The sequence below is a fragment of the Larimichthys crocea genome, chromosome III (assembly GCF_000972845.2).
Source record: "Larimichthys crocea isolate SSNF chromosome III, L_crocea_2.0, whole genome shotgun sequence".
In the NCBI taxonomy this organism is placed as follows: Eukaryota; Metazoa; Chordata; class Actinopteri; family Sciaenidae; genus Larimichthys; species Larimichthys crocea.
Genome location: NC_040013.1, coordinates 28,102,099 through 28,123,805, shown reverse-complemented (window position 1 = coordinate 28,123,805; position 21,707 = coordinate 28,102,099). Strand labels below are relative to the sequence as shown.

The 21,707-nt window shown below is 39.4% G+C and overlaps 2 protein-coding genes across 2 annotated transcripts in view; both read left to right on the top strand.

Annotated features, from left to right (window-relative positions):
* The window catches only part of pes (pescadillo), a 14,000-nt gene extending 1,444 nt beyond the window's left edge, over positions 1-12,556 (top strand). Inside the window, exons 3-15 of the mRNA XM_027278271.1 lie at positions 6,405-6,558; positions 6,797-6,906; positions 7,097-7,268; positions 7,385-7,474; positions 7,770-7,886; positions 7,993-8,064; positions 8,704-8,793; positions 9,891-10,021; positions 10,126-10,251; positions 10,597-10,781; positions 11,222-11,376; positions 11,466-11,633; positions 11,865-12,556. Coding sequence (XP_027134072.1) covers positions 6,405-6,558; positions 6,797-6,906; positions 7,097-7,268; positions 7,385-7,474; positions 7,770-7,886; positions 7,993-8,064; positions 8,704-8,793; positions 9,891-10,021; positions 10,126-10,251; positions 10,597-10,781; positions 11,222-11,376; positions 11,466-11,633; positions 11,865-11,948 — 1,654 coding nt within the window. The 3' untranslated portion in view covers positions 11,949-12,556. The remainder of the gene's footprint in view (positions 1-6,404; positions 6,559-6,796; positions 6,907-7,096; positions 7,269-7,384; positions 7,475-7,769; positions 7,887-7,992; positions 8,065-8,703; positions 8,794-9,890; positions 10,022-10,125; positions 10,252-10,596; positions 10,782-11,221; positions 11,377-11,465; positions 11,634-11,864) is intronic.
* Positions 12,557-13,923: 1,367 nt separating this feature from the next.
* Positions 13,924-19,918, top strand: gal3st1a (galactose-3-O-sulfotransferase 1a). Its single transcript, XM_019254875.2, has 3 exons — positions 13,924-14,279; positions 17,119-17,264; positions 17,463-19,918. The coding sequence occupies exons 2-3, from the start codon at positions 17,137-17,139 to the stop codon at positions 18,610-18,612; spliced, it is 1,278 nt and encodes a 425-aa protein (XP_019110420.1). The 5' UTR covers positions 13,924-14,279; positions 17,119-17,136; the 3' UTR covers positions 18,613-19,918.
* The last annotated feature ends 1,789 nt before the right edge of the window (positions 19,919-21,707 follow it).

Here is a 21,707-nt window from a genome sequence, read left to right as displayed (position 1 = left end):
CAAACAACTCAGGTAATAATTTACAGTCACTGCACTTTTTTCTTCACACTGCACATTCTCCTTTCTCCACTTGCACCAAATCAACACTGCCAATGTGCTGGTATATACTTTTGTACTTTATTACTATTTTATTAGGATGAGTTTGTTCTTATTTCTATTCTTATGTGTCAGCACTTGCACAATGCAGTTGTTTGCACAACCTGGACACAGGTCACTACCTCACAAAGTGATATACTGTGGTTCTCTTCTATTTATTGTATATACTTGTTTTTTTTTTTATTAATTTTAAATTGCCTCTCTTTTTAATATTTCTCTCTCTCTCTCTCTCTCTCTCCTCTCTCTCTCTCTCCTCTCTCTCTACTCATATAAATATATAATATATATATATATATATATTATATATATATATATATATAATATATATATATATATATTTTATATTTGATATCGGGCTGCCGGGACCAGGGGAAACCAATTTCGTTTCATCCAATGTTTTTACATGTACTCTATCAATTATTTGCAATATTTCTTACACGATGGTCACTTTACATTACAATACTCTTTATATATATGCCACTTTTATCCTCGGTACTTTGGAGGGTTGACTGTTTTTCATGTTTATTGTGTAGGTTATAGATTTCTGTCTGTTGTTGTTCTGTGTGTTTTTTTTGCCTTTTCTACTTTTTTCTAATTCTGTAGTGTATGCTACACTTTCCTCTGCTGCTGTAACAAGTAAATTTACACATGTGGGATGAATAAAGTATATCTAATCTAATTTTAATATTTTTATCTTATGTTGTCTATCGTCACTGTGTGTAATGCTGCTGCTGCACGGTAATTTCCCAGTTTGGGATAAATAAATCTGTCTGTCTATCTAAAAAAATATCTCAATACAATTCATCAGCATCAAACTTCAGCCCCCAACTTAAATTTGATTTAACGCCTCTAAGTCACCTTCATAATATATAATAATTAAGATATATTACACAAGTTTTTTTACCACCTGTATCTATAAAGATAAGCCGCTCGGTGCATGCTTTTATAATCAAACACGGTGAGGTTACCTGAAGTCCGGGAGGCTGAGCTGCAGCTTCTTGCGAGCTTTGTTTCTGGTGATGTAGTTGGTGGCGGAGCCCCTCTCGAACTGAAGACACAGACGATCACATGAAACACACGACAAACACCGTGGCTCAACTCACGGTCAGGTTGACTCAATATTTGGACTTTAAATTTAATCTGCGCTCAGAAAAACAACCGTCAGCTAGCTCCGAGCTAACGATGTTGCCATGGCAGTTAAAATTGCACGCGGAGGCTGACATCAGCGCCACGTGAGCTCAACCTTTTTCTCTGAAGACACCCCCATTTACAGACAGTAGCGACCCTCCGCACGAAGTTAATGAGACTTTAATTATCGACAAATTAAAAAAATTAAGCAACTAACTGACGAACACAGCGCGAGCGAGCTACCGACACCAACAGCCGACGCACGTGTCGTTGGACATGCGCGGAAGAGGCGGTGCGAGCAGGAATCAGGACCCCGATGAGAGGTCGGTCCATTTGTCCGCCGGTATAAAAAAAAAGAGAAAGAAAACAAAACAACACACACACACACACACACACACACACACACACACAGCACAACAACACACACACACACACAGACACACCACACCACACACACACACACACACACACACACACAGAGGTTAGTACAATTACATTAGTTTGTCATATATACAATTCATAGTGACATATAATTTGCACCAGTGTCTCCCAAATAACTTTTTATTATTATTATTATTAATTATTTTTAAATGTCACAGTAAACATATGTTAAGCAGCATGTGCAGAGAGATTAAACCTGTGTTAAGAAATGTTGCATAGTTTTGCATATTTATTTATGCATACACACCAGTTTTTGTGTATTAAGACTATATATCGAGAGTATATATGAATAGCAGCTGCCAGTTATATTTAGTTTGCACCAGGGTCTACAATATAATTGCATTTTGCAATTTAAGAAGTCCGGGAAAAATATAATAAATATTTTAAACTTATTCATATAGATAGAGAGATAGATAGATATAGATAGATAGATAGAGAGAAGATAGATAAGATAGATAGATGATAGATAGATAGATAGATAGATAATGACTTTAGTTTATCCCAAGCTGGGAATTACATAATAAATACAAAAAGCAATAGTAAAATATTGTACAAAAGTATACAGCAAATTGGCAGTGTAAAAAAGAAAGAAAGGCATTCTTGAAACATGGCTATAATAAGTTCCTGTGCAGAGCTGTAAGCACTTTATTCAGATTTGAAGTCTAAAAACTAGAAACACAAGTGTGAATCAAAATAAACAGATAAAATAAAAAGCATCGGTCAACCACATTGAGCTCCACCCCCTTCTTCTCTCTTCTCTCTGGTCCCAGGGATGCTTTGAGAAGAGATGCAGATTGGAGAGGCTGAGGAGCAGCAGCAGCAGAGATGAAAAGAAAAACAGTGAGAGACATAAAAAACTAGATACAGACAGCTAAAATAATCAGAAATTAGTTTCATAAGGACATCGGAGAATATGTGTGAAGTATTTCATAAGTTTCATGATGGGGCTACGAGACTTTAGAAGGATTATTTTCTTAGTTTCTGGGACTAGAGCCGCCAAAGGTGATGGTGGTTAAAACAGAACTCTTGGAGTTATATACAGAGCTGTGCAGTTTCTTGTGATCACCTATTTCATCGGGTAAGCTTCATGTTTGTGTACTTGCATGCTCATTGTATGTGCAAAAGGGACAACCTCTAACATTAAATGTGATGGTAACTTCACTTTGTTGATATGTCACATTTGTTGTCATGGTAGTATCATGTATTTAATCTTTCTCTTAGAAATTGCAGTAAAGTATAAAACTGCATTTTTTTTCAGCTGAACATCAGGATAAAAATTGCAGAGCGACTTTTCAGTTCTCAAACCCACAAATTGCACTTTTTTGGACAGGAAATGCTTCTCAACTGCAATTAACTGGAGACAGATAAACAGCATAAATGATGGAAACGTAATTGATATCAGTCATATCATATAACAGTTTTCATATAGGTTTTTATTGTAGGAACTTGTTCTTTTCCTATTCTCTCAAATCTTTACATTTTATTTTCAGGTTTATGTTTAAAGTGCGTCATCTTTTCTTTTTCTCTTGGCTCAGCAAAGATGGCTGAACAGATCCAGGGTAATCTGATACCTCTAATATAAATTGACGTCATGACAGAAATGTGATATTGGGTCTGTCTGTTCTATCATCCTGAAGGTAGTCTTCATAAATGAGAAAGCATACCAAGAGAGTGAAACCCGTCGAGAGCTCGTGTTTACACACTCATGAAAGGCACAGCAGTTCATGAAGATCATATCTTGGACACTGTGGAGTACGCTCGACCATCAGAGTGTAAGTCTAGGAAAAACGCTGCAAATACATCAACAAGTCTCACCTTCCGGTCAGCATCGTTATGTCTTCACACCACAGTAAACCATACTGATAAATAGTATTCATGTGGTTTTTCCCACAGGGTGGTGATGTGATTAGTACAATATTGAGACGAGAAGTTACGACAATCAGAAGCAAGGAACCTGCGCTGAGGTGAGAGGGTCAACAAAGGCTTTCTGAGCAATGATATGCAACTACACAGACACCTTTACTCCCATAACTGTGAGCTGACCTCCTTATTTCACTGCAGTATTTCAAAGTTGCCATTGCCAACGTGTACAACGACTCTGACTGTGTCAAGGGAGAGGTTAACTTTGATGGCCATGGTACTGTTTTTATTCCTCACAAAATCTTTCTTCAAGTTGTTTGGTCTGTTTGTCAGAGTTCTTATCAGTATAAATGCTTGTCTTGCAGGCAGAGGACTGGCAAATGCATTCAGTACTACAACCACACCTTCAAAACCTGTGAGATCCAAACCTGGGGTCCTATTGAGGAAGTACGCTGTAGTACGGTAAGTTAGATGGTCAAGTTCGAGTCAGGATATTTTGGATCACCCAAAGGAAAATATGATAACCCATGAACAAAAACAGTTGGCATGGGATGTTTTAGTGGAAGCGAACCAAACTATGGACAAAAAAATATATAAATGATCAAAGATAAACCAGTGGTTCACAATCTGAGACCCTTAAAAGTGCCACAAGATAAAAACTAAGGTTTAACAAAATTATATTATTTTTTTCCTAGTCTTGCTTTTTACTTAAAGGTTTAATGTCTTTAAATCTCCTGGTCCTAAAAAACATTCAAATAAAACAATCTAGAAACAAGAATCACCGTTTGGTTGAAGCAGACAACGCTTCAGTGTAAAAAGATTGAAAACCAACTGCCCAATGCAACGACAGTTAGACCAATGGTGTGACAAAACAAAATATTACAGTAAATATCATTTAGTTCCCAGTACAAAAGTACAAATACACATAATCCACAAGATAGAAATAAAATTGTGAAAATATAAAATGTTCGTTCAGCATATGAGCCGGGGGTTAATGGCTAAGTGGTTCGCAAAAACTAATAGCAACACAAACTAAGTCAGCAATCACAAAACAATGTAATAAAAGAATAACAACAGATAATGTTGAGTTAACGGAACACAACTCTGATTATTTGGTGTCTTCAACAGAGAGCCAGCATTAGTGGAGGCCATCAATTTCACAGTGTTCATCAGGAACTCTACCACTTCCCCAAATTTAAAGTGCTGAGGTATGTCCCACACACCACACACACACCACACACACACACACACACAAACACACACACACACACACACACAACCACACACTGGAGCCAGTGTTTCCAGACAGTATTAGAGCTGCAGAGATTCAGAATAGAAAAGAAGAGAAGTACTTGTCTTGTTCTTGTCTTTGGCAGGGGAAACATCAAAGACTTCAAACAAGCGTGATATGCAGAAATACCTCACTAGTGTCATTATGATGAAGAGAAAGAGCCCTACTGTCCAAACTTCCGCCTGGGCTACATTGCAGATAAAGCGAGGGAGAGCTTCAGTCAGCTCTGCAGGACGTGAGTTTTGAGCTCTGCTTGGAGCTGTAATGTTTTGTTCATGAAGATTTCTGATTCTTATACATGTGGTTACTCTGTAATATCACTTTGTGATTGTGTGCATGGATTAAGATGTGATCATTGGCGGTTTGTGCTCAGGGAGGAGTGATAGGGGTTTTTCATCAACTGGAAGTGTAACCTGGACATCGATCCTTCAAACTGTAAACCAACATATTCCTTTCGTCGTCTTGATCTCCGAAAGGATCAGGTCAACCTGGTACTACTACAGGTAAGCTCCAACACCCATCGCTGACTTTCTTCACCGTGTTTGTCAGTTTGCGAGTGGTCCTTGTCTTTACCCTTTTGATTTCTGCCCAGGTTTTGCCAAATATTACAACAAGAATGGGGTAGAGACTCGGACACTATCAAGGCCTATGGCATCGCCTGGATGTCATAGTTCACGGACATGTAATGGATACTCCATCATCATCACTCCAGTTTATTTCAGCTTAACGTGATGACTGTCATTACTTGCATTTGTTTTTCAGGCGGGTAAATTCAGTCCTATCCCGACCATCATCAGCACAGTGACTGCTATGACTTCAGTTGGCATTGTGAGTAATTGCTGCATTCTTTCTATCTTGACACTTTAAATAGCAGCTATACTTGTTCCATCGCACAACTGTCTGTTTCTCTTCCAATACAACCCTTTAGTGTACCATTATCTGTGACTGGATCATGCTGACATTTATGACAAGAAGAATGAAGTCTACAGTGACAGAAAGTTTGATGAGGTGAGTAAAAGGCAGCCTCACCACGTAAGGGTTCATCTGTTGAACTGATACCTTAAATGTTTATAATTTACAAAAAAAGCTAATGAGAGACAGATAAAGCTAATTAAAGTTATGAGTTGAGTTTTTTTTTTTTTTTTAAAGCTGTTATTATACAGTGTAATGGCATGTGGCAGGAAAGATTTCCTGGGTCTGTCCCTTTTTGCACGTCTCATTCATATCAGCTTATAACATCTCAGTTGCAGGACAGCTGAATATGTAATATAAAAGTTATTTATAAATAAAATAACCAAATTGTAGTGTTCGTTTATGGCTAATGCTGAATTAAATTGTTTAAAAATCAATGTTAATCTGGGCTCTCTGCCTTCGACCCAGGTTCGGTTCTAGTCTGGGTACTTTGCTGTGTGTTATCTCCTCTCTATGATATGATATAAAAGAACATCAGATCCTCATTTTATTTTATTTTTTTGTTTAACCCGTCTTAACCCATTAAACCGGCAATTAGTTCCTCATCACGGCTGATGAGACATCCAGACAGCAGCCATGTCACAGATAACTAACTCGCTGATCTCTCTCTTTTTAGGCGACTGTGCATCCTCAAAGGTATCTACCCTCATGAGCCCAAGCACAAGAAGAAGGTGAACAAGGGGTCTACAGCAGCAAGGACTTTCTACCTGCTCAAAGACATCCGCTTCCTGCTGCATGAGCCAATCGTTGGCAAGTTCAGAGACTACAAGGTATCAGACATGATTTTTCTTACATATCATTGTGTTTATTTGGGAATAGATATTTGGCTTCCTCCCATCCAAGTAAAGTAAAACCTTTTTAACCTGATGGAAATCTTTCTGTGTCTGATTTATTTATTTTTTCCCCAAGAAGATTGTCTGTTCTTTTTCCTTTTTTGTAAATGTAATTCGTTCCTTCTTTTTAAAATGTGAACACTGTTCTTATTGTCACAATGTTTTATCTTAACAGGTGTTTGTACGCAAACTGAAGAGGGCTTATGGAAAAACAGAGTGGTCTGCTGTGGAGAGACTGAAGGAGAACAAGCCGACCTATAAATTGGACCACATCATCAAAGAAAGGTAAGATGGTGTCATTCTCTACACTCGACATAGGAGGGCGTTGTTGAGCTTACTTGTCTTCTTTATGCTAAGTCAAATTAGTGTCTCAGCAGAAATTATTGTGAACTGTATGAAAGGCTCTTTGTAAAGTAAATAAATAAAAATGTCAATCAAGTTGTTTCCTCATTGGTGTTTTTTTTTTCTGCGACAGGTTCCCCTCCTTCATCGACGCTCTCCGTGATATCGACGATGCCCTCTGCATGGCCTTCCTCTTCTCCACCTTCGCCCGAACAGGAAAATGTCACGTTCAGACCATCCAGCTGTGCAGACGTCTCACCGTGGAGTGGATGAACTACGTGATTGCGTCTCGTTCTCTCAGAAAGGTGCCAGTTTACACAACATAGCAACCATTTTTACTTAACATATAACTAAAATGTTCATTGACGTGTTTTGAGTTCATTGACCTCTGTCAGTAATGACTCTCACTGCTCTTTCATAGGTTTTCATCTCCATCAAGGGAATATATTACCAAGCTGAGGTGATGGGACAGCTCATTACATGGCTGGTGCCATATCAATTCTCTCATGACGTAAGTGAATGATGATGATGATGATACTAGAGACTTTTCTAATTGTAAACACTCACATTTTCACTGATCATGGTGAATGATGACACAGCTCTCTCAAAGTTTGGATCTATAGTAAAGTCAGCAGTGTTGTAGATGTTGTCTTGATGATGTCTTTCTGTATAAATGACTGTTAAGCTCACAGACAGCCCCGAGCTGTTTGTGTGCTCCAGGGATTATAAATTGCCATCAATTTTTGCACTCATGTTTATTAATTTCACCACTGGGACTTAGTTCATCTGTTTTTTTCCCCTTTCAGCACCCGACAGATGTCGACTACAGAGTGATGGCAACTTTCACAGAGTTCTACACTACTCTGCTGGGCTTCGTTAACTTCAGACTCTACCATTCCCTCAACCTCGTCTACCCACCAAAGGTATCTTAGATAATATTACACTTTGCAAATATTCTCAAGAATCAAAATCTGTTATTGTGACAGACAGCACATCTGTACTTTATTAATGTCTTCCTTCCTTTTGCAGCTGGACAGTAAAACAGAGTCGGAGCTGAAGGATGAGGATGACTACGCCATGAATTCAGAAAGCTACTTGGAGGTGAGGCTCTTTATTTGAACCATATTAAAGGATCGTTCAAACAATTCAAAAACTTGTTCCACAGTCTGTAGTTATAAAGCAAACACCTGCGTGGCGCAGAAAACTAAAGACATGAGATTTCAGGTCGAGGATAAACCACAAGACCACGAGCCAACAGCTGCAAAGTTCTTTCAACAAATCAAATTCAGTATCTTATTAATCAGATCATTAAAAGAAATTGACAGTGATGCAATGTTAATGTCTGAGCACGGCTCTGTTCTTTGTGATTGCATCTCGTGGTTTGATTCTGTTCCTGTACAAGAAAGGACATCCATTAAACCTGATGCCAAGCAGTGTTTCTACACACAAAAAGGCTTTGTTAGCAGCAATGAAGAAATGCATTCATTAACTTGTAAAAACTGGTACACACCACAGGCCTGAATCACAAATCACAATTAGTCTCAAGGGGCTTTACAGCACACGACGCCCTCTGCATCCCTCAATGACATTATGTAAACACGGGTTATGTAAATCAGGTCAATCCAAACCGTGCACGTGTGGTGCCTTTATCTGTTTGTTCTCAGTGATGATGCGTAAGTGTGCCTGTGAATAATAAAATCATGGATTGTTGATCTAATCATGTGGTTTTTGGTTGTGCAGAAACTGTCAGCGCTGAGTGCCAGTCTGGCACGGGTGGTTTCTACTGCAGAGGAGGAGGAGGCGCAGCTCGACCAGTTCCCTGTTGAGGGGGTAAGAAAACAGTTTCTAAAATTTGATTAACTGGATCTGTTTTTTTAAATGTACCGGTGATAATGATAAATGTCATCATGCAGAAATGTCACACGGGCCCGATCTTTTTGAGGTGTGAGACTGGGGGATTACACCTTTCGTGTTTGGTTGCTATGGGTGACACTTTTCTCACCCTGGGAAACTTGTTTTGTGCAGCTGGTTTGAGGTCCCCCCCATTGGCTCTGTTCACCTGCGGGGACATTCTGCGAATCCAGAAACCTTTTAGGAACTCAGAAACTTAACCTGTATTTCAATAACATGGGTGTAGTTCCAGTTTTTGTTCTCGGGTTGGCAACAAGTCTGTACACAACTTCAAGGAAATATCAGGGTGGAGTTTGCAGTGCTGAAATTCCCTGAGCCTTAAATTAGGTGCAACATGTATACATGATTCGTTCCCAACAGGGAATTCAGTGTAGTACTTCCGCTAAATTGTGGCTTTTAATCCTTCATTGGTGTGATTTCAGTTATTGTCATGTTCCCCTGCAGGGACTTTCTGGGAATCCAGAAACCTATTAGAAACTCTCATGTTGGCAAAGAGTCTGTACACAACACAAAAAAGGAAATATCAGTGTGAAGTTTGCGTGTACATGATTCTTTCAGACTTTGCACAACAGTAAATTTAAGGAAGTAATTAATGACTCAGTGGGGTTAATCCTTCAGTCCTTTTAATTAGCTGCTGGTACAGTTACTTTGAAATGACTGTAGTTTCTTTTTATATTTTATTTCTTTGTATTGTGACTGTTGGGCTTCTTTGTCAAAATAATCATGTCCTAACTTCAAGGGTTTATTTCCAGTATTTGTGTGCATGGAAACAGTTAGTTAACACAGCATGCACGTCTCACAATTAAAGAGTTTTCTTATTGTTTTGCTTGAGCTGGGTTTGGAAACTGTTATTGTTCTGGGCCTGTAAAGCCCATCGAGATATTGTGTGAGAGTTTGGGCCATACAAACAGTCATTGGCGTGGCTTCATTTATATAGAGCTGCTTTCATGTGGTCCTGAATTCAAATGGATCATAAAACAGCTTTGACAGTGTTTTCTTTTATTGCTTTTCTTCAGGAGGACATTGAAACGATGGAAGCCAGGGAAAAAGAAGAGAAACAGCAGGAGGCTCAGAAAAAGCTTTTCGAGGGGCTCAAGTTTTTCCTCAACAGAGAAGTGCCCAGAGAGTCGCTGGCTTTCCTCATCAGGTGAGTGGCAGCTGCTGCAGTGAAACTCAGGAGAAAGTTACAGGAGAATATACAGAAACCATCCTCGTGAACCGTAAACTGACACAAAGCCTGCTGCATTCCAGGTGTTTTGGAGGTGAAGTGTCCTGGGACAAGTCTGTTTGCATTGGCAGCACATACGATGTGACGGATGAAACCATCACACACCACATTGTTGACAGACCCAACGTCGACAAACAGTACATCAACAGGTAAAGGATTACTGTAATTTTCTTGCTTTTCAAACACAGAAAACATTTTTTATACAACCAGTTATACAAATGGTATATTTCTGAATCCAGGATACAGGAAGTCTCTGATTGTGTTCCTCTCTCCTTGTACATTACCATATCCTCTACAAAGCCTCCTTTCAGAGTCGTCTTTCCACTCTTTTGCCTCAAAGCCACCCTGTTCTTCATCATGTTTGACAGACTCTGTCCTTTTTCTTTATCCCCCTCTGCATTTTCAATGGGTCACGTCACTTCCATCTTTCCTCTCACAGAGAAAGAATTATCCACATGCATTAAATCAATTCCTTGTACTCTGACATTTTTTAGATACTACATTCAGCCCCAGTGGCTGTATGATTGTGTCAATGCCAAAATCCTCCTGCCTGTGGAGGATTACTTCCTCGGAGTGACTCTGCCTCCCCACCTCTCTCCCTTCGTGGAGGAGAAGGACGGAGACTACGTGCCCCCTGAAAAACTCAAGATCATGGCCTTACAACGAGGAGAAAAACCTGGTATGACTAACTCACGTGTTTGTCCAATGTCTCGTCCCAGAAATGAGCATAAAAAAACTCCTTTCACCTACTTTACACAAGCCTTTTCATGTTTCTATTGTTTTTTTTTATAACACTGATTCACACGATCGGATTTTGGGTGTCTGTGTATTTAGCTTACAAACAATGGTCACGCCTTGGGTACACACAAGGGATTGCTATTCATTAAATTGTTTGTCTTCTAAAAAGGAATTGGTGGCACCGATAAACTACGTGCATCACAGTAGGAGCATATTGTTTGATATGTTGTTTATTATTATAACTCAATTAATTCATAAAGATTTGATACTAAAGAATAATTTCTATTGATTAGAGTTGCAGGAATCAAAACATTTAGCCTAAATAAACTGTAAATATAGAGACCATGGACACATAATTTATATATTTCACCTCCATCATAGCTCAAGAGGACGAGGAGGAGGAGGGGGAGGAAGAAGAAGAAGAAGAGGGTGAGGATGAAGAGGAGGAAGAAGATGACAACGAAGAGGAAGATGAAGAGGAAGAAGCAGATGAGAAGAATCTTAAGATAATGGAAGAGCAAAGATCTCAGGGCAAGGTAAGAGGCTTTGAACCCTTTCTCTGACTATCTGGTGTCATTTCCCGTTTCCACAAACCTTCGTTAACTCATCTCTCGTCTTTTTTTAGTCTCTAAAAGTCAAAGTAACGCCCGGCAAAGTGAAGGTGGAAAATGCAGCACGCTTGGAGCAGGAGGAGAAGGCGGAGGAGAAACGTCTGGCCATCATGATGATGAAGAAAAAAGAAAAGTACCTCTACGACAAGATTATGTTCGGAAAGAAAAGAAAGATCAGAGAGGTTTGTTCCAATTTGTTATTGATTGAATATGGATGTGTAGATTACACGGCTAGTACCGATAACATTCTCACATTGTTAACGTTGGATCTTTTATTTTCATTGGCTATCTTATCTTGGCCTGAGAATGTTTAACAGTATCATGTAGCAGCTGTGTGTAGAGTTTCATTCAATGCCAGTCATGACCTCCAAGTTCACCGACCTCTCTTAACTGCATTTATTCTCCTCTTACAGGCTAACAAGCTTGCTGCCAAAAGAAAGGCTCACGATGATGCTGAAAAGTCAGACAAGAAGAAGAAGGCAAAGACCAGAAAATGACTTGTGTGAATATATATCTGTCAGACTGACTTTATGTATTTAACTCCATGAGGCAGAGTGCATTACAGGCTGACACGTGTCATGGAGAGCGCTGTTGGTGAGCTACATGCACAGTGATGTGGGTGTACTGACCTCTGCATACTTCCAAGCTGACATGCTGACATGTCCCATGTACTAATTGTGTAATTATTAATGTAAAAGTGACTGTTTGACTCTGTTTGTATGAACTGTTCCACATTACACAAGATATTTCTTCTTATTTTCAGATCTGTACTTGAAACGATCTGTATTTTAAAGTAAAAACACAATGTTACTTGTGATCTTGCAACAATAATCAAATGGCATTGAGGTTTCTTACTGTTTGTTTTCGAGCCCAATCACAGACATATCTGTGTATACGTTATTTGATATGCACCAATATGAAAACGGTGTGTATATAATACAGAAAATCATGTTTGTAGAGATACTCTGGTGTCACTGCATGTTTATCCAGCAGACTAAACTGCAATTTGCAATACTCAGGCAAGGAGTACTGAGTAAAAGAGAACCAGCTCTGAGTATGTTTAAAGAATATAAATGTTCTTTAATAAAGTTATTTGTTTAAGAAAGCAGCCTTTATGAGATCATATTGGTGCACAATCCTCAAAAATTCATTATATCAGCCCCTATGTCAGTAAACAGTGAAGTCTTCCCTCTAAAATAAGTGTCAATCTCAAAATTCCCCACATCAGTTGGGCTCTTTGTTTTCTCTGCTGCTGTGTGTTTCTGCATAATTAAGAAGGATTAGTTATCCTTCAGACATGCAGTTGCCCTTTGGTGTCACCCAGAATGTGGAATTGCAGTATGTCCCTCATGACCCATGCATGCACATCTGTGCAGAGGCTGAGGTCACTGTGCTGCTGTTGGTGGGTCATCTTGAGTGATTCGTCCACACACGGGCAGTGGGTGTTGATGACGAAGGAGCATAAGCCCCTCTGCCCTCCTTAAGATGCTGCTGCGATCGCGGTGGGCCAAAGGCCAGGCCAGTCATGCCCCGCTCTCTTCAATCTCCTCATTCTGTTTGTGACACTCCCTGCCCCCTCTCACCCTGATCTGCATTCCACGCATGCCCACCCAGTCCAGTTCTCGGCCTGGCACTTTGGGCGCCTGCATTCAAAGGCGCACCCTGCTCAACAAAAGCAGCAGTGTCGTGCCTGAGCATGACGGTTGTGGGATGAGTGGCACGAATCTAGTGCCGCTTCCTCGAATCGGGGTGTGGAGAGAGACAGAGCTCACATGGACTGCAATGGATGGAGCGTTATGACCACATATTGCTGCACCCTGCCCAGCAGAGCCCAATAGACTCAGTCAGCCGTGGTTGAATGTTCATTTCATTCTCTATTCAAATGTCTGTGCTGCCTTGCACAAAAGCTGGTATTGAGAATTGCAGGCTCACAAGCATGCTGTATTTACTGTACATTATAACTTTGGAGGTCCCAGAGTTAAATTGACAGCTTTTAATGCATATATTGTAGAAAAAAGGTTGAGCCTTTAGAAAAGAAAGCATTTATATACGCAGCATCGTTGTATGATCCAGGCTGTGTGGATGTCTGTTTGCTTGGACAACTGTTTAATCCATGTGCAGGTTGTTAAAAGCTGTCCTGTATACATTCCTCCTACAGCATGTATAGACACTAACGCTAAATAAGCATTTCAAACAATACAGACACAGAGCAGTCTTGATCAAGTGGTACAATTAGAGCCTTTGTGCTTTGGCTTTCTGCATTTGTTCTTTTTATGCTGTTTTCCACCCCTCCTATCAGCTTGCAGCTCAGACTCCAGTGTCTGCACTCAATAGCCCTCTGTATGTAGACACAGAATAGCGACTATACAGCCTCTCTCCTCTCTCCCTCCCCTACTTTTTTTTCTTCTTCTTTACTCTCGCTGACAAGTGCACGTCCCCTGACAGAGACCCTGACGTCACAGCTGGCTAGATGAGCCTCCCTGCAGTGCTTTATTCAGCGAGATCAGTTGGAATTGAAAGTTGAAAGGGGGGGTGGGGGTGGGGGTGAGGCAGGTAGCCCGAGGCATCAGGTGTGCTTGCAAAAGAGAAAGAGGAGAAGAGGAGCAGCAGCCAGATGAATGAGCTCCGTAGCGCTGGACATGTGATAAGGGGAACGCAGGACTGTGCTGGGTCTATAACAGTATGTGTATGTCAAGATCAGACATAAGAACAGCTGTAGGAGGGAGATCGACTTGTATTAGTCATCTGGAACTGGATGCAAGGAGGGGAGAACATGCAGTTGGATAAGAAACATGTCCATTAGTTTCTTTTTGGATTCATGTATGAAGGTAAGAAATCCTTAAACAAGCTTATAAAATAACAATTCTCTCCAGAATTATGTTTGTTATGTTTGTAATATTGATATTAGTCTTTGTCATATGTTACAAGACAGTTTAGACATTATACTAACCACAGCCTTCAGCTCTGTAATCATCTTAAACTTGTAGTGTTTACTCTTAAATATACTTCAGCTAATACATTTGTGTGTTTTGGTGTGCACTCATACCAACCTCGGGATAAATGTGGGCTGTAACATTACCTGAAAGACCTGCTAATGTTTAAAAAATAAGACAACATGGAAATACATTGAGGTTATGTGGCACTTTTGTTGGAGCAAACAATCAGCTGGCCTAAAAAAAACAAAACACCGCCTTTTATTTGTTCAGTAGAAACTCGGGTTTGGAGGTTATTGAAAATGTCACGTAAAATTCATACTACATTTGCAGGCTGAACGTTTTCCATCTGAACTGGCTTTCTGGTTAACGTCCCCCAACAGAGTGTCCTCTGATGGCAGAGAGAAAGCTCTCTCACATGCCTCCATAATAGCCCCTTCATGGAGGCCAGACAAAGAGCAAAAATAGCCCTTTTAGCAGTGTTTGGAGAGTAATGTTTGTATAATGCTTTGATGATAAGATTGAACCTAAAATGTAACTCTACAGTTCATAAGACCAAGGCACACATAGTAATTCAAGGCAACATGAAGGCTGAGGACATCTATCTCAAGTCATAACCCAAAGCTGGACTAAATCCAAAAAATGAATGATAAATGACACACTGGACACCCCAAAAAAGACACCATCCTTCTATACTTCCATGTATTTATCATGGTCTGACAGAAAAGGAGGGAAAAGTGCACCATATGATGGGCAACACACCCAACTCCAAACATGAAATTCAAATTCTTTATTTTTAAATTCCTTTTTTTGACTTCAAAATAGTAACATAATCAGTTATGCAATTGTTGAAAATTTAATACAGTTTCCATCTGTAATAGTAATGTGATGCATTTACCCTTCAAAAGTATGTCAGGTGAATCTCTCTACACTGTGTGGACATCTACCAAATTAATGTACTTTGAGACATTTGTACTTCTTTATTTCCATTTTACTCTACTTTATACTTCTACGTTTGAGAGGAAATTTGTTTTCTACTGCACTAAATTAGCTGTAGTAACTTGTTACATTACCCAAATTTCAAAAAAGAAACTAGATAAGATCATAAAATGTGATGCATTGCTAAAGGTTAAACAAGTTGTTTGCAACCTTATTGATTTGTGAATCCTTAAAACAAAAGGCATGTCTAGTTCCCTGTCATGTTTCATATCCATGAGTTGTCAGGAGTGCTACTAAAGAGACATTTTCCCTCTAAACTGTGTGAAATGTATATTATCTCTCCAAAAAGCAAAGATTAGAGTAAAGTCCCTCTTTTATCATACCTCTCATGACCACTCGGATTTATCTTGTGACCCTTTGGAGGGTCCCAAACCCTAAATTGGGAGCCACTGACCTAAACTAGCTGTAAAACCAGCTCCTCCTCTAGCAGCTACAACAACATTAATATAGTTTATAGGCTATTTTACTGCAAAATTAATACTTTTACTCGAGATACTTAAATAAGATTTTAAATTCAGAACTTTGTTGATGTTGTTATTTTTGTTGTTATTTTTTTTACATTTTTATGATTAAAACTTTTATTTAAGGAAACAATCTTAATTAATCTTCCACCTCTGCTACTATATAACAACAAGTCATCCAATCAAATACAAAGACTATTTGTTTTCTGTTTTTAAACTGAGCTCTAGCCTATTGTGCATCACGGTTTAAAGTAATCAGAGACCTCTCATGGTGAGGTCACCTCAGAATATGTTTGAATATGTTGCGAAGATGCAGATCAGTCTCCTAAAGAATATGAATATGTATAAAAATCCAGAATTCTTCCAATGCAATTGGATTTTTACATAATTGATTCAACATAAATGCTTTATCAATTAGTACATCTCCACAAACCTGGCTCTGTATCGGGGTCACAGTCGGTCACACAATACTGAAAATTCCAGCTGGTGAGTGTCACTTTGTTTCTTGTGCAGCTGAGTCAGCAGGTGGCTCGTCTTACCACAGTCTGCATGGGGTGGGGAGGGGAATACAATATCACTTTCCGCTGTAATGCATTATTTATTTTATGGGGTAGCTGAGAAACACCGGGTTGGTCATTTCAAGTCGCAAGTATGTCATTTTGTAGCTCACCATACAATTTTAACTAAACCCTGTGTTTAAAATGTTTATGAAATGGACAGAGTTCACCATGAAACTGTGTCAAAAACACGGAGAATGTGAGACTGTGGGTAAATATTCTTGAGCGCCTTAAATTATGGTCCACCTGATGACGCCACTGTACTTTACAGAAAAAATTACAGTTTTTGGAGCTGCCATTAGTGGATCACTTTTTACCCAAATAAACGGGTGCATGACAGCATCACGTACAAAAAAATAGTGATATCCTTTCCTCTCGGTCAGAGTTATTTTTATACGGCTTCATAACAGATTTCAGATTACTAATCTTATAATATAAATGATAAATATATATTACTTTTTAGGCTATAGCATTGGATTTCTTTACATATATTGGTGTTCATTCCAGTAGAAACCAGAGAACAAAGATTGTAATCTATAGAGTCACTTTACACTTTAATTTATCTCCTAGTAGCCGTCTAAATAAATCATTGTGTTGTAATTGTGCCCACAAAGCTTTGCTCTAGTTAGATGGTTTTCTTGTTTCCATCTTAAGAATAACTAAAAGATGATGCTTATCATGATGGTGGTTATGATGATGATATTCTGTGTTTTTAAGATTTGATTCTGCTGGACCATGACTGGCAAGCAAGGGAGGCAGTGGAGGTCCATGTGCAAAGGCCTGGTCCTGGGTACCCTCCTGACCAGCTGCATGATCCTGCTTTACTGCCTCTCCACTCCACAGATCCACTTCAGCCTGCCTGAGTAAGAGTCACCGCACACGGAAAACATATCGAACGTATTCAGCAATTTTTGCATATTAGAGCTAAAACAATTAATTGACAGAAAAATAATTGTTCATCATTTTTCAAGCTCAGACTACTCACTCCAGCTTCTCAAATGTGTGTCTTTTCTTTATTTTGTGTGAGAGTACATTTAATCAGCATGTTTTCCCCCCTGTAGGGTTCCAGTGCCTTACTCCTGTGCCCATCGTCCATCCCAGCACCACCCCAAACCAACCGCAAACAGCTCACAACAAACCACTGGACAGACCTGCACTCCTAAAGTGGATATCATGTTCATGAAGACCCACAAAACAGCCAGCAGCACCTTCCTCAACATCCTTTTCCGCTTTGGAGAGAAGCACCGGCTCAAATTTGCCTTCCCTGACAGCAGAAATGATTTCTTCTATCCATCTCTTTTCCAGCGCTCCCAGGTTAAAGACTACAGACCTGGAATGTGCTTCAATGTTATCTGTAATCACATGCGCTTCAATGCACCCGAGGTGGCCAAGTTGCTACCTATGGACACTTCCTACATCACTATTCTGCGAGACCCCGCAGAGCTTTTTGAGTCATCCTTCCACTACTTTGGCAGGCTGGTACCTTTCACCTGGAAGATACCAGGTGATGACAAGTTGACTGAGTTTCTACATGACCCCCATTACTACTTTGATCCAGAGGGATTCAACTCTTTCTACCTCAAGAATCTGCTGTTCTTCGACTTTGGACAGGACAATACTCTGGAGCTGGATGATCCGCAGGTAGAGAAGGGAATCAAATTCATCATTGGCCGCTTTCAGCTGGTCATGTTGGTGGAATACTTTGAGGAATCACTCATCCTGCTGAAGGATGCCCTCTGCTGGGACATGGATGACTTGCTCTTCTTCAAGCTCAATGCTCGCAAAGGATCCACTGTGTCTAAACTGACCCCTGAGCTCAGGGCCAGGGCTCTTGATTGGAACGCTATTGACTGGAAGCTATATCAGCATTTCAACCAGACTTTCTGGAAGAAAGTAGATGTATATGGTCGGCAGCGGATGGCTGAGGATGTGGCAGAGCTCAAGAGAAGGAATGCAGAGATGGCTTCCATCTGCATCGAGGGGGGTCGTGCCGTAGAAGCTGGCAGCATCCAAGAGACGGCGATGCAACCCTGGCAGCCCATCGGAGAGAAGTCCATCATGGGCTATAACCTGAAGAAGAATGTGGACAAGGCACATCGGAAGCTGTGCCGTAAGATGTTGATGCCAGAGCTTCAGTACTTAACAGAGCTTGGGGTTAACCTGTGGATCACCAAGCTGTGGGGCCATGTCCGAGATATCATTAACTGGTGACTAGGCGTGTGAACAAGAAGGGGCCAATTCAACTCTGACAGATTGTATTAAAAGAAGAGGAATCTGACTGTGTGGCTGATGGAGTGAAAGGTTAAAGGTTTCTGTCACATTTCAATCTCATGACCTGTCTCATTTTGTTGAAATGTATCCACAGTGACTTGTTGCATTTCATATGATTGTGCACTGTAATGTATCTGATGGGTGCTTAAGAAAAATACTGTAGACTTCACAATCTACAGTACAAATACTGAACCAGTTTACTACACGCAGATGAGGTCTAGTATTGTTCTCTGTTTGTGAGTTCTTGTAATGTAATGGAGTAGATGAGTGAACAGTAAAGTTCTAATTTTATGAGCCCTTTAATGGAATAAAAACAAAAAATGTTGCCATCCCTGCCAAAGTTTTAAGGTTGGAAAGAATAAATGGTACTTCACTTTAAGCTAAATATTGTCAAACTCTTTGATGTTCATCCCCCCAAAGTCCAAACCCCACCAAGGGCTAAATACAGATGTGAAGATAGTGAATGTAAGTATTACGCATCCCGTTTTACTTCTTATGGAGGACAAAATCAGTCATATTTTTAAAAATATTTGAGTAAATATAGACCTTTCTGATGGCAGACACTTGTCATACCAGGGAAAGCACAGATGCAACTAATAACATTAACGACCGCTCCGTTCCTATACCCCAGAACTGCTGCATCTAAATCAAATGCAGAAAGTATCTGACATGTCTGTCATGAAAATGGTCTGATAAATAATATGCAAAACATTTAAAAGTGAGTAGACCACTATGCAATCAAGAAGAAAAATACTTTTCTTACTCATTTAATTTCTGTGTCAGTTTTTATAGCATATGATATATGTTGAGTTTCCTGTTAATGATATTACATTTTCACATCTCCTAATCTTAGGTTCACCATTTTTTCTTTAACGTCACACTCGAGGATCGAAATGGAAGGCTCAAATGTTGTACTGCTGTGTTCAGATTGTACATCGTAGAAATATGCGCAATTTGTCAATTTTGTTTGACATTGAGCTAACAACTTGCAACCTGGAAACACAGACATAGTGTCAGTGACGTCGTCCATAGGTTCCCGAATAGCCATCGTGAAACTCACTATCTTGGCAGTCGTGTCTCAAACGGCTTCCGGCTAATCTGAAAATAGGCAAAGACGCGGAGCATGGGTGGAACTGAGGTGGGCTGCATGAAGTCTGGTTACTGAAACTACCCGCCTGTGATGGCACCCACTGTCAATCAAAGTGTCTATGCCGTTAATAATTTTAAGCATTAATATAATTTGAACAGGTGAGTTCTATAAAAATTCACCCTCAGTACAGTTGTCATGAACGGGGAAATTAGCCATAGAGAGCAAAAGTGTCTTTTGTACCAGGCTGTAAACATGTTTATTTCTGCTGTGAAGTTGGACATTTTAACATGGGGACTTATGGAGATTAACTTGCTTTTGTAGCCAGCCTCAAGTGGCCGTTTGAAGAACTGCAGTTTTGGGTACTTCCGTGTTGGCTTAATTTCACAGCCATGGATGTTGCCTGAAACAGCAGCATGACATTTGAGCTTACCTCATGACATCAGAGTAAAATGGCCATTGTCAGGTCTTTTTCACAAACACGTTGATGATGTGGTGGGACTTTGTTGCTTAGTGAGCCAAAAATAAAATTCATTGTCAGCCAAGTAAGCTATCCTATGTAGAAAGGCACTATAACAATGATTAACAGTGTTAAACACCACCTACATGTTTGAAGGGGGTCGTAATCTTAGCCTACAGGAAAAAAGGGAATTCAACTGAGAAATACATTTCACGATAACGCACTGTGTTATTTTCTTTATGTGTCCATTCACCTTCATATGTATTTATTCTGAATTACTGTGCATTTAATATTGTTTACTGTGCTACGTTATTCAGTAATTGACTTATTTATCTGGTAATTTACTGATTTTGTCCTCCATACATCTCCTCATGTTTCCTGGCAATGTATGATAATCTATTTATCCTCAAAATAAAGTGAAAATTACATGTAATATCGCATGTATTAAATGTTCTGTCTGATTCCTGAAATTGACTGTCTGTGACTGTTTCATCCTTATTACGGTGTGTATAATAAAACAAACAAACAACTATATAAACACAACAATTTAACACTGTTTGGATAAAACAATATATTTGTGTATCATATTATTTATTGGTATATGACTAAAAATACAAGATTGAACTCACACACTTTCATGTATAGGCAGGCCTGATCATCGAGCATCTTCTCTAAAAGAACTGACTAATTGGATTTTAATCTATAGCATCATCTCATTATGTGGCCTGCTTGATTAACCCAAACAGTAAAACAGTTCTAATATTACGGAAGCTCTAAGCGGTCATACATTTTATTTCCTACATTTTCCTATGTTCATTTCATCTGGGTTTTTTTTAGATCTCGAGTTATTCATGTATTATATCGAGATAATAAATGTTGTCATCCCAAGATAACGTGATAATTTTCTTGCGATCTTGAATATATATACATCAAACATATACACACATGCAAACTGCATGCTTAACCGTGCCCCTGGATGAAAGACTGATCATAAGATACAATATATTCCAAACATAGTATGTTGTTTATTCCAAAAATAAAATGTTACATTCAGTAACACTTTTGGGGTTTTATGAACCTTTATTTTAGACAGTGACAGCTGAGGAGTGACAGGAAGATAGGGAGAGAGCTGGGGCTCATTGCATTTCTCTTCGAACAGTTCAATGGATGGATCGACTGGGATATACTGTAGTAGTACTTAGGGTATGTTTGTAGCAGCCTGCGTTGGTCCATAGCCGGTTGGTCCATTGCAGTCCAACCCTGCAGTAATGTATTTTTGTACATGCAGGGTCACACTTAACACTCACAAAACCCGCCCAATCTGATTTGTATTTGTATACGTTTTATTTATAATTTTATGATTATTTTGAGTATTTATGAATTTGATCTCTATGAGTTATCTTCATTTACCACTATTGAATACTGTACATGGTCCCATTAAATAAATAAATAAATGAATGAAATAAAGTACAAAATAAAAATGGTTAA